Genomic DNA, 13,496 nt, shown 5'->3' with positions numbered 1-13,496 from the left:
AAAATAAGACGAATTTTCCGCTTATTAAATGGTGTAAAATAAAGTTTTTAAAAAACCTCCGCGCATTTGCCTGTTTGGCTATAAATTTCTGAAGAAAACTGCTATTCAAATTTATTGTCACACCGACTTTAAACGAGTTCAATGAGAACAGCCTGCTGGCTTCATTTCCCGACAACTTTTCCAAATTTACTTTAATGGAAGTGCTCGCAATTCGAACTCCATTTTCCAAGTGTTCGTCTGTCAGAACCCATCTAGAGGGAGATTTCATGACGCACATTTTAGAAAAAAATTGTTCGCACAAATACGTTGAGCCAAAAAGAGCCATTTTTGAAGCAATAGATTTTTTCAAATGTGGAAAGTCATCTTGGTTGAGATGTTTTCGGTAAAAATCGCCAAGATTCATTTCTAAATACTTTGCTTTCAAATCCGTTTTCTCTTGAAGATCAGTCAGTTCAAGTTGTATATCAGCTGGTGCTTTGTCAATGTCTGTGATGAATAGCGAAGAGAATATACCAAACAATTATTCATGAGATTTGAAGTCCTTGAAACGAGCCAAAAATTTAAACAACAAATTTTCAAATATAGTTTTCTGCTCAGGATGCACTCCATAGTCTCTTAAAGTTGGAAAGTGTAAAATATTTCCTATCTGTATGTGAGCTTTCCAAAGTCGTAATTTGTTCATAAAGCCTTTTATGTGACCATATATTTTTAGGTTCCAAATAATTAAACACAACACAATGAAATAGCGGTGGCCAGTAGGAGATTTTTAAAATGGTTAACAGAAAGTGCGAAATCTATAATAATCCACTCCACAGTGAATTGTTCGCACGTACCAGACTAAACTAAATTATAAACACGTTTCGCGGGCCGCACACAATTCAAAATTGGCACATCTTTGCGGGCCGCACAAATTTTCTTCGCGGGCCACATTTGGCCCGCGGGCCGCACGTTGCACACCCCTGAGCTAGGCTATTAACCAAAAACATTCGACATTCGTACAGCTTCCCTGACAAGCCAGCCCCAAAACCCTGTCAACTGCAAGCCATTTGCAATTTGCATAGCTTTCCAGCTTAGGGTTTCCAAAGAAAAACAAAACTGATCCGTGTTTCCAATTTAAATTTGAAGTTTCATAACTGATTTTCTTGAAAAGTTGAAAGTTTAATTTCTTGAAAGTTTACGTTTACGAAAGTTTAATTTCTTGAGAGTTTACGCGGCAAGCGGCGCGGCTTTGTCATTTCAACCTTCCACGCGGCGAAAAAGTCAAAAGCGGCCGTGTACGCGGCACGGCTTGAATCACTGGTGCACACTGCACAACATAATAAACAAATAAAATAAATGATGTTGCCAATATTAAAATAAAGAATTGTTAGAAATTGTGCGTAGCTAAATGGCACCTGTCTTTTTGTCAACAGTTAAAATGCATATGTATATGTTAACACTCAACAGTATATATTGATTGTGTTACTGACAAGTATGTCAACAGCATGAGTATGTATGTCATCAGTTCTATTGCAAAAGCTTTCTTGCATGTATATATAGTTAAATACGTCATCCGTTCACAGGTGGCTAAATAAACGTATCAAAGCAGCACTAAAAAATAGTAAAACTCAAAACCTTAAATAATTAATTAATACAAGGCATGTGATAAACCTATTTTTTTGAATTAAGTATTGTTAATTTTTGCAGCCAACAAACTACGCATTGACAGTAAAAATAGAGTGCATAAAATCAGTCCTCTTCTTCTTTGTTTGAACCTTCTTTGTCATTTCAGGGGTCGACAGAGGTGGGCAGTAACTAGTTACAAAAGTAACTAGTTACTGTAACTAGTTACTTTTTGAGTAACTGTAACGGTAACTTCGTTACTATTTTCCAAAAGTAACGAAACACGGTAACTAGTTCCTATTTTAGCACTTTTTCAACAGTTACAGTTACAAGTTACTTTTGTATTGAAATTTCAGTTTTTAATTGCCGTTTATTTCTCTGCACTTGTTTGTGTCTTGCTTAGTGCGTGTTTGCTGCTTTTTGCGCAATATTGCATTTTTCTCGCAGATGTATCGGCGCAGCACTGCGCATGCGCGGTTCTACTTTTGTTTGGTGGTCTGGTGGAGAAGGGTTGCGATATTGGCGAATTTATCGCCAAAGTCCAGAAATCTGGCGATTTTTTATGACGTTTAGCTTCATATTTATGATTTGGCGATTTTTGATAACTGATTTGGCTAAATTAATTGTTTTTGGCAACAATATGTACCAAAAACAGGCAAGATACAATTTAGTGTAACGCTTGCAATGCCTCTAAAAAGATTGTCTGACATTAAAACCAGCAACAGCATTGCTGTTTGCTTGCCGTTGGTGGACGTTCTTGTGGAAGCAATACAAACCAGATTTGGTCATTGGTTCGAGGACAGCGACTTTCAGCTTGCGACTGCATTCCACCCACAAAATAAAACAGAACATGCTTCAAGCAATTAAAGAAGCAAACTGCTCTGCTGAAGAGGGGAGTAACAGCGACACTGAAGTGGATGGTGGTAGGTAGAGCCACGGAGGACTTTTTGCACCACTTTACGCAAAAACCAAGAAAAGAAAGCAATGCGCGTTGAATCTGTTATAGGAGTATTTGGAAGCGGACCCTGAGAACAAGTTAAGCGGATCCAGATTCACAATTGGACCGATGAAAAAACTGTTTTAAAAACATAACACTCCCATTTCGTCAAGTGCTGCAGTGGGAATATTGTTTTCATTGCAGCACTTGTTCATCACCAGACTTTATTCGTTCATCCCCGACGCCGACACACGCTCCGTCGACCTGACACTACCAAGACAGGCATGGGTGCGCCTCAACCGTCTCCGTGCGGGCGTCGGGCTTTTCCACTCAACCTTGCACCAATGGGAAATGGCCTCTTCCTCCTCCTCCGTGAATGTGGTGCCGAGGAACAGACCGCAGACCACATCATTGATTGATTGATTGATTGATTAAATCTTTATCCTCGGACTGGGAAAGCTTCTTGCAGAACTTAATCCTGGCAGTTTCGCATACTTGTAGACTAAAGGCTTTAAATCACTGACGCAGGCCCGGTCACCAAGATTGACAGAGTGAAGTTTCCGATTGTTGAAGTCTCGTTGCCGGGAAATTATTCCATCTATTAGATGCCGCTAAATGGAGAGCAGTTCTTAATGTGCGTTGCTCAAGCGCATGCCCTGAGAGTTGAACCAGTGCCGCTTGATCTTGAAGCTTCTTCGTTCCAGAAGTGACGCGCCAACCAATTGAATTATCGTGGCGTACATCATCAATGACTGTAACATCTTCAAGCCACCTAACGGAGTGGAAGGTCTGCATGTCATGAATGATGAAACCAAAGACTGGCTGCTCTCTGGTAGACTTCCAGTGTAGTCCGGGAACATCGGGAGTCTGGAGCGGTAAAAGAATATACTCTCGGCACCAGAGGCTCACAGGACGACGACGATTGGGCAAAGACATTTTAAAGCCCAAAAGGGCAGGCCTGAGTGACGAGCACTTTGAAATGCTCGTATTTCTCAAAGGAAATAAACATATAAGCCACTGAGTATTTTTTTTAATAAAACCTTGTTGGTTTTGTATCATACTTGTGCTGTTATGTTAGCATGGATGGCTCTAACACTATATATCAAACATTACGGTTAAACTGGACTTGCATGCAGAGCTGGCCAGGTGCAGAATTTTATGTTCAGATTTGTGAGTAACTGAAAGTAACTAGTAACTGTAACTAGTAACGGTAACTAGTTACTTTTAAAAATCGGTAACTGTAACGGTAACTCAGTTACTATTTTGGCCAAGTAACTGTAACTGTAACTCAGTTACTTTTGAAAGTAACTTTGCCCACCTATGGGGGTCGAGGGGCTCTGCTTTTTACCACCCTCGGGCAGTGGTGGCTAATTGGTCTAGATGTTTGGCCAGGTGTCGAGCAGCCATTGAATTGATTCGTCATCTAGTTCACGCAGACCATGCACACCATTTGGCGAATGGTAGATGGCGCAGTTACAGATGGTGTGGTCTGCGGTTTGTTCCTCCTTGCCACACTCATAGATCGGGGATGGAGCCATTCCCCATTTGTGCAATGTGCATGTTGGAGCGGAATAGTCCGACACCAGCCCAGTATGCAGGCGGTCGAGTCACACTCAGGCCTTCCTTGGCGAATGCATTATGGTAGGGTGGCGGCTGGTGCCGGAAATGAAAATTGAGAAATGATCACACAATGAATGAACAAATACCATCTGGCTACCGTAGGCATTGACATTTCCAAATGTACACAAAGTTTACACATTGTTACTACGTCATTTTTATTTTAGATTCTATGCTAAATGTACGTTTTTTTGTCTGAGAAATGAAAAGTACGGAAATTGAATCTCAAAGTCATTCACACCATTAGATTATAAAACTCCTGTACCGATCAGGGTTGCCAGACTGAAATTTGAAAAAAAGGCCAAACTCAACAAGAAAAAAGGCCAAATTGAGGCCAAATAGGTAGAAAAAAGGCCAAAAATAAGCCAAACTTAAACAAGATAAAATAAGCATTGTAATCAGGGTTGTCAGACTGTGAAAAGGTCTTAATGCCAAAGTAATACAAGAAAAATCCATGGAAAATTTTCTTAGGAGGTGTAGGCCTAGCGCCTGCGGTCTTTTTTCATGTTTGCTTTAGACAGTCTAATTGCCGTTGTGAAATTTGTGCTTGGTAGGAATTTGAAACGCTGGCTGAAAATTAGGGCGTTTCCTCGGAATTTTCACCACTTATCAGGGTTTGATTTTACATATGTAGTTTTACGTTGTTGTAGGTGTTGCGTATTTGACACATGCTGCCAGGCCCGTAGCCAGCCGGGGGCCAGGGGGACCTCGCCCCCCTGAAAAAAAATTTGCCCCCTGGCAAAATCCCAACATTCTCGAGCAACAGCCACAATTATAATGATTTTGCCCATTTAAAATTTTTCGGCCCTCCCTAAAAACAGTTGAACCCCCTTGCTCTGCGGTCTGGCTACGGCCCTGCATGCTGCATTGCTTGAAGCAATAAGCCCCTTTAAATCATTCGTTCAGCGTTAAATAAACACAGTCAGTTTGTGAGTTTCCAGTATGGTTTCTGTCGGCCAGTTGTGTGGTGCCTTATTTTCTCAGTCAGTTTGTCACGGATGCCTTTTTCGTAAGTCACGGTGTTAGTTTAATTATGGTTGTAGTGTAGTTTTTCATGTTCTGAATTAGTTTAGCTCGTTCTATTTGAATTCAAGGCATTATTTGGCTACAACGTTCCGACGTGGAAGTTCATTCATTTCTTTGTAATAAACTCTTACTCGCAAAAGAAGCAAGGTATTGTTCTCAAGATTATCCCCACTACACGCTAGTACCCGGGATGTTGCTGTAACAGCTACAGCTAGGTATGGGAAGATGTTTAGACCACTCGACGTCCGCTACAAAGGCAATACCTTAGCAAGGTATGAAAGGAATGGTCCAACAGGAAAGAGTCTTACTGTAGTGTCGAACAGACCTGAACACTTTTCATAAGAAGGTCAAATATGAAGGCAATCAATATTAAAATGTCGTCAGTGAATAAAGCTAAATTCATATCGTCATAATTGAATAATTTATGTTCATGTCGTCTAAATTCCTCAATCGTCGTAGGCTACTGCGTGATGTGCAGTCTGACCATGGGAAGAGCTCAACACTTTGCTCTCCTGGGCCGCATCGAAACGGGCTTTTGCCTAAAGATGGGTTTCTTTTATGCCTGGTTTTTTTTCTCCATCCTATTTTTATTATGATGACTGCTCATCCACATTAATATTGGAACTGGCAAATGCGAACCACAACACTTTTCATTAGGCTATCATTTATTGCTACATGTGTGCTTCTGTTTGTTTTTGGGGTTTTGTGGCCGTGCTAACTACAGACATACAGGCTAGGCTACTACATGATTTACTATTCAGGCACGTTTTAAACCCTTCAAGGTTTTGCCACCATTTCCCGTTCATTAACGTCCTGGTAGGCCTATATCGACTATTGTAGTTACTATACTTAGTTAGTATCTTTTTCGTCCCGGACGCGTTAATGACTAAAAATAAATGAATGAATGATGTATGTAGGCTATCATTTAAGTGAACATTACTACAGTAATTATTAAAAAAAGATTCTTTTGTAACAAGTCTATGATCAATAATATATTTGCTCATCACAAATTTATTTATAACATCACAATAATGGTAATTTGAAACGCACTCAATTGCACAACCACGAATCACTTGTATTGCTCAACAACTGAATTTCTGAAAGCATGCTCTGCTGGCAAGCCAGCGGTTGTGTTGGACTACCGATCGATCGAAAATGCAGCTGACTTTAGTGACCTTTTGGTCTTTCGCTGCCATCCTTGTTGTGCGAATTATTTGTGTTTATTGTGTTTTTGTATATTTTTGTTTTTTTCTTTTTTGCCAACAAAACAAAAATAAATTGAACTGAAAAGTGAACACGATAGTCGTTACATTTCTGTGTAGGCCACCTACTTTTGAGCGTTAACATTATAATTCCAAAATAATGTCTATAACATTCATATTTATCGATATCTTATGACTTATAGCGGATTTTAATAAATTATAGCAAAAATAATTCTGAAAGTAGCAAGTATATGTATATAATAAGAGGACTGTAGCAGATAAGTTTTAATCCGCTACAGTGGTGACATCTGGCACCACTGGCTGGCTTAGAGGGGAGCGCAGTCTGACTCGGCGTCACATTACAAGTATTTAACAAGTATAGAACATGTATTGAACAATGGTGAATACGGTTTTCATCTGGTAAAGTTACGATATATGAGAAATATTGATTATTATGCATTTTAAAGATTAAATTTAAAAAAGGCCAAATTTAAGGCCAAATCTAGAAAATGGCCAAACGTATAATTTCTAAGGCCAAACGGCTTTAAAAAAAGCCAAATTCGAGAAATTTGGCCTTAAAAAGGCTTATATTTTTAACTACCGCTTTGACTGTCAACTTCTATCAATTATTGTAAATACTATCATGCGATTCACTTTTCAGGTACCGTAGTGAAATTTTGTCAAATTTGACTGCAAGTGCCGATACTGATTCTCTAAAAACGCCTAAGCCTAAATAGGAACGGTAGATTACGGGACGCGCAACTCCGTTGTTCCTTCGACATTAGAAGGGTCAATTGCCAACTTGACATTTTTTTACGCTTTACTGCAGGCTTGCTTTCAACTAAAAACCTTAAATTACTTTAAAACCAACTTAACTCTTCTTATATAGGGCCTAACCCATAAAAAGTAAAATATTTTGTAAATTAGAAAAAAACGTAACCCTTCTAGTGTTGCGGATAAGCCAAAAGCGGATGAAGTTACGCATCCCTAGCCTAAGTGGTTGCCACAGACATCGTCAATGGTGGTTGCCTGACTGGCCAAGGCCAACCACTAAAGTTACCGGATTTCCGGTGACCAAATCCGTCTCTGCATACAAAACAGTGATGAGACAAAATAGCAATACTGCGTAGCCTACTACAAACCTATAAAAAACATTGTAGATTAGTAAAATATTGAGGTCAAAGCTTGCCATACTTCAAGCATATTTATTAACTATGCTTCAAGAGATTCTTCTGTGACTGTGTCACTGTCACAGATAGGTTGTAACGTCCAAGTTTGAAAAGTAGCTTCAAAGGAATTACTTGAAAAATGCCAGGCTTGAAAGAAAAATGAAATTTCTTTTTTAGCCAAGCATATCAATTTTAAACCTAAAGTGTTTATAAAGCTTCGCTCCCACGGTATAAAAACAAGCAAGAGACAAAACTATAAAAAAGAAATTGTAAGGGTAATTCCCCTTTTGTTAAAACTCTGTGTCTGTGGCAGTGGCGGATTCAGAACGTAATTTATGGGTGGGCTTAGGAAATATCTTGGTGCGCCTTCACCAGTAATGCCACGGCGGGCCAGCATACAAAAACTACTGTAAGTGTTACCGAATATCTTTTACAAATGCTGTGAAATAGTGATGCCACAGACAATTTAGTGTCACTTGGTTGTTCTAGTGTTAAACATTGATATGTTTTTTTTTCAAGAATCTGATTTTGGGTGGGCCCACTGCCAATCTGGGTGGGCCTGTGCCAATCAGGCCCACCCGGTAGATCCGCCCCTGGTCTGGGGGTCAAGGTTGTGACAAATTGTGGGCAGGTGTCACTGCCGCAGCACATTTTTGTGACGACTGTCACTGAAAGCATAGATATCTTACATACTGAAAGTCATGACAGGTGTCGCCAAGTTTGTGACGAGTGGCATTTAAGTTTATGATAGGTGTCACCGTAGCTCTGCAGGAGCTGGAGTACGGTACCGGTATATCAGTATTTGGAGCTGGAGTCTAGGGTTTCAGTGGAAGTAGAGTTGGAGTATGAAATTCTTTTGAAAAAGCAGTTGATTTGTAGGCAGCCAGAGTCTGATTTTTGCCATTTCATGCTTTTAACATGCAGGTATTTACGTTGTAGCCTACGTATTTGGCGCTGTTGTTATTTTTGTACACTTGTATGCTTTTATTTCCTAAGCAATAACTTTTTCATTTAAAAGTAGGCTTTTCTTTTCTTGACAGAGGATAGGGAAGGCATTTGGACTCGGATTAGAGTTTGGAGTCAATAGAGTCTCAAAACATTTGGACCTGGCGTGGATTTTAATTGTAGTCACAGTCTTGGGAGAAGAATAGGAGTACCGGTACACTAAACCAGCCTCCGTCTATACCTCTGTTGCAGGAATGTAGATGCAATTAAAATTTAGAAACAGAACACAGTTTCCTGCTTCTGTATTCATACAACACAAATTGCTAATGCTATTAGACGTCTTGAATGTGTGTAATATGTAGAAAATTTTTGTACATCATGCATAGGCCTAGCTGTCACTTGTTTGTACCGTAAGTGAGCAGAGGAGAATTTTGTGATGGCGTCATTGAATAGACAACACACCCTTGCTTACCTACCGATAAGCAGGCTACAAAGCCATTGAAAATGTAATTTGGGCGCGGTACCAGTAAGATGCATTATAAACAGAGGTGGGCAGTAGCGCGCTACTTTTGTAGCGGCGCTACTTTTTTGGTAAAAGTAGCGGTAGCGCGCTACTTTTTAGTTGGAGTAGCGGCTGCAGTAGCGGCGCTATGTTTTTTCCAAAGTAGCGGTAGCGAGAAAGGTGCTACTTTTTTTCAGTCGCACTCCCGCTACCCGCTACTTTTTAATTTAAATTGAAAAAGTTGCTTGTTTTTTTTGCAATACTGGCGTGGTCAAGCAGCTATATAATCGGCTTGGTTGCAAAGTTTCGGTCTTTTCTAGCTGACGTCAATTTCTTCGGCGAATATCTCCGTGTGATGAAGCCTATCTGCCAGGCTTTAGACATTCTCCAGGGCGAGTCCAAGGCGTATTACGAGTCTTGCTTCCAACCATCACAATTTGCGGAAGAAGTTGACTGAAATCAGTGATCTTGTGACCTGTGAGGAGTTGAAAGTGAAAGTCCTTGAAGGGGTGAAGAAACGATTCAACAAGTGCTTCAACAACATGAAATGCGTTATGGCATCATGTTTTCATCCCTCCTTCAAGACGTCGTGGCTACAATTTCTGCACTACGTTTCCACGGATGATGCTGACGCACTGCGAGAAAAAGTCAACACAGATGTAATTCGACTGTTGATTGAGACATCAAGCCAGGTTGATACCGAGAAGAGTGACATCAACACCAGTCATGACTCCGAGGATGTATTTTTGGAGTGTTTGCGCCATCCCGTGAAACGTCGGTGCAGAAGGAAGCAGCAATTGTGGACGCCTTTTTTTCGGACAGGAGCAAGTCCTTGAGCCTTTCGAATATCGAGTTTGGTTTGGTTTGGTTTGGTTTTGAATCTTTATCCTCGGACTGACAAAGCCTTGATAGGTTATTCCTGGTACTTGTTCGCATACTTGTAGAGGCACTTGACGCAGGGCCGGTTACCGAGATTGGCAGAGTGAAGTTTTCCGATTGTTGAAGTCTTGTTGCCGAGAAATTATTCCATTCACTAGGTGCCGCTGAATGGAGAGCAGTCCTGAAATGCGTTGCTCAAGCGCACACCCCGAGAGTCGAACCAGCGCCGTGTGATCTTGAGCCCGGCGCGTAACCACTGAGCTATCGGGGCGGAATACAAATAAAATACAACTGTTCATTAAATACAACACCCCCATTCCTTCCAGTGCTACGGTGGAGAGACTTTTCTCTGTTGGAAAAGATGTGCTTAAGCGAAAGCGGGCAAGACTTAGTGACTCTCATTTTGAAATGGTCGTGTGTTTGAAAGATTCGTAACAATAAATTTTCCTTAGAATGTGTTTTCTATAACGACGTTAAAATGACAGCGTAAACGAATGATAACATTCGTTTTCAATGTCATTTTTGCGTCACTAGGGACTTGAGTATTTTCTAGTGTTATTTCAGACAAAAGTAGCGGAAGAAGTAGCGGTAGCGCGCGCTACTTTGGCCCGAGTAGCGGTAGCGGGTAGCGCGCTACTTTAAAAGTAGCGGGTGCCCACCTCTGATTATAAATTAGGCAATGATGGGGCGACTTCCTGGTCAGACGCACCGGGGGCTTCCAGATTTGGTAATCTTCAAAAATCTTTCAACATGGACAAACCAAGATTTTGTAAGCTTAATAAGAACTACGCACGAGTTAATGATTGGCCTCCAATTGCCCAGTCAGGCGCTGACTGACACAATGTCTTGGCCCTCCCTCCTAACAAACTTTCTAAATACGCCACTGTTTGTGGACTGCTGAACTTCATTGGTCAATTATTGAGAACGCGACTTAAACCTCAATCATGTTACGAAAGACACCACCGTTCTTATTGGCATGTTCATCACATTTAGGCTAGGATACTGTAAACAACAATCATGTTTCGCTCTTTCTCATATTGAATAAAAAACATGAAAATGAATGGGAGAGTTTGTATCTCATGCGAAAGATAGGCTATAATATATACACAGATTATAGCCTACTTATGAAGCCTAGTTTAGCCTAGAGGGCGTTAACCCCCGCCAGACAGCAAATCAGTCATTGTTTGTCATTGATTCAACCAGGGGAGGGAGCAGGGGGCGAATGCCTGGCAACTCTGGTAGTCTGGTATAAAGCAGTGCTGCAACAGACTACAGTACAGAGTGCAGCTTTTTTAGTCGGGGCCCCGGTGCAAGCATCCATTATGGGGCCCTTGATTTCCTGCTCAAATATGTATATTCAATTGAGCTACTTTTGTCCATACTACAGGAATTATCGGGCTTGTTTCTATAATATTTATATATATAATAATTTTATACTTTTCTGTCGACAATTGGAATATCATACTGTTTTTTCAAGGGTGCATGGTCAAACATAAACTGTTGAAATTGCAGTTTTTCAAAATCGAAATAATGCCATACCATATCAAGAATTTCGTCGGGACAATAGTATGTTGCAGGAATAATTTTGACATTTTAGTTTTGACATAATATCATAAAAATCAAATCAAACTACACGTTGCAACTATAAAAGTTATTAATGACAATCAAAATTACTTGTGTAGGCTACAATTTATTGAGGTTAGGCAACTTTGGAATTAAGAATAATGTTTTAGAAAAATGCAGATCATTGTTTAATGTTTATCCCAATAAGAATTAACTCCCTGACAATCACATCCTTGAAACAGTCAAATAGTTGGAAGATGACAGTTTTTGGAAGAGGCATGATATAGCTGTTGTCTTAAAAGCTTTATAATACTGTATGTCATAAAGAAATAAACTTTTCCTAAAGACCTAAAGTAGATTCTTTTCAGACTACTATTTGTTAAGCTCTATTAAGTTTCATTTGTTTGCTAAGAATAGAATTATTTGGTGCAATATGCTTCACTCTAGGTGAATTATCAAACATAGAGTGCATCTAAAGAGAATCTTGTCGCTTTTGTGACTCAATGGCATGGATCAAGATTACCATTTTCAGTTTTGTGTTTTTTCTCACCTCAATGGAAAGTTTCCAAAGCAAAACAGTTTTTGAAAATGTTACCACAGGAATAATTTCAATTGGCCGCGATGAATATCAATCTAATCAAAGGTATATATGAATTCTATTCCACAATGTAGGCTATCAATCATAATTTTTTTTGTATGAGAGTAAATCTGCAGATGATAGCATTTGATAATTATTTTGCTGCATTTATAGTATAGAGGTAAGAGTGCATCAAACCTCCCACATGAAAAAATTTTCTCACAGCAGTATATTAAAGTTGCACTACGCCTAGAAAAAATCAATTATGTAAAATATTACAAAATTTGAATGAACTCTACCGGGTCCACATAGAGCTTGAAAAATAAAAACAAAAAAAGGATCATTCCACCTGAAAACAGCCAATATGAAGATATCTTGAGTATGATCCCTCTCAAATTTTGCTGAAAAGTTGTCCTACTATGCCTTAGGCTACCAAACAAAAGAATCCCAAATTTTAGGTCAATATCTCATTAAGGGTTTGTCCATGGCAGCCATTTGACTTTCAAGTACCACCCTTATCTTAGACTTGTGGGGCTAGTGAATAGCAATTTTTGCCATTTTCAGAGCCCCATAACTTCTATTGTAAGTATAAAAGAAGACTACAAATTGCTGTGCTAAATCATTATAAACTGTAACATACAGTTTAAAAATAAAAAAACAACATTTCTTGATGCATGGGCATTAGGTGGGCCATCAAATTTCTAATTTTTTTCCCCCTACAAGTGTTTTTTTTTTTCAGTTTTTGAATGCTTCTGGCACGCAAACCAATCAGAATATTTGTAGGCTAATATTTGGAAGCTTTGCTTCAAATTGAGTTTCAGAGTTGTGGTGCCATTAACAGAGATCTTATAAGGATCTGAAAACCCTATCAGGCATAAATGACCTTTTTTACCCCTATGTTTAGAGCTCTAAACGACCATGTGGGCATTTTATGGAGAAAATGTTTCAATTGTTTGTGGTTTCAACATATTTGCGATATGACTTGATCCCAACTTCTGAGAATATGTAATGTCCACTGTAACTAAAGTGTAATGTTTGTCTAAGGTTTGGTAGACCAAAAAACATTCTGTGTAGTATACTATGACTGGCTTTGCTGATGGTGTTGTTTGGTTAGATAATTAGATATATTGTTTTTTAATTGACTTGATCTGTGCATGTTGTAATTCTTCGATGCTTATCAATTGCAGGCGTGAATGGCTAATAAGCAACCCGGATCCCATCAATTTTCCTTTTATATCTTTGGAATTTAGCAAGAAAAAAACTGAATGTTCTTTTGATTATATTATGATTTTTAATGGTTCAAGTTATAGTGATAAATTGTTGGCTACTTTGAGTGGGAATTCTGAATCAACTTCTCTGGCACAAATTCATATTCGTTCTCAAGCTATGATGATATACTTTATTAGGTAACACATTATACAATTATACATTACTTAGCCTATTGGCATTCGTTCTAAATGCTATCGTAACTGAATAT

General features: G+C 39.3%; 1 protein-coding gene across 1 annotated transcript in view; it reads left to right on the top strand.

The window, feature by feature from the left end:
* Positions 1-11,996: 11,996 nt before the first annotated feature.
* LOC145788549 (multiple epidermal growth factor-like domains protein 8) overlaps positions 11,997-13,496 on the top strand; it is a 46,388-nt gene continuing 44,888 nt past the window's right edge. Inside the window, exons 1-2 of the mRNA XM_082600309.1 lie at positions 11,997-12,085; positions 13,207-13,425. Coding sequence (XP_082456435.1) covers positions 11,997-12,085; positions 13,207-13,425 — 308 coding nt within the window. The remainder of the gene's footprint in view (positions 12,086-13,206; positions 13,426-13,496) is intronic.

The sequence above is a fragment of the Aplidium turbinatum genome, chromosome 2, assembly GCF_918807975.1.
Source record: "Aplidium turbinatum chromosome 2, kaAplTurb1.1, whole genome shotgun sequence".
Lineage (NCBI taxonomy): Eukaryota > Metazoa > Chordata > Ascidiacea > Aplousobranchia > Polyclinidae > Aplidium > Aplidium turbinatum.
Note: the sequence above shows the minus strand (reverse complement) of the source record. Positions and strands in the feature narration are given on the sequence as shown.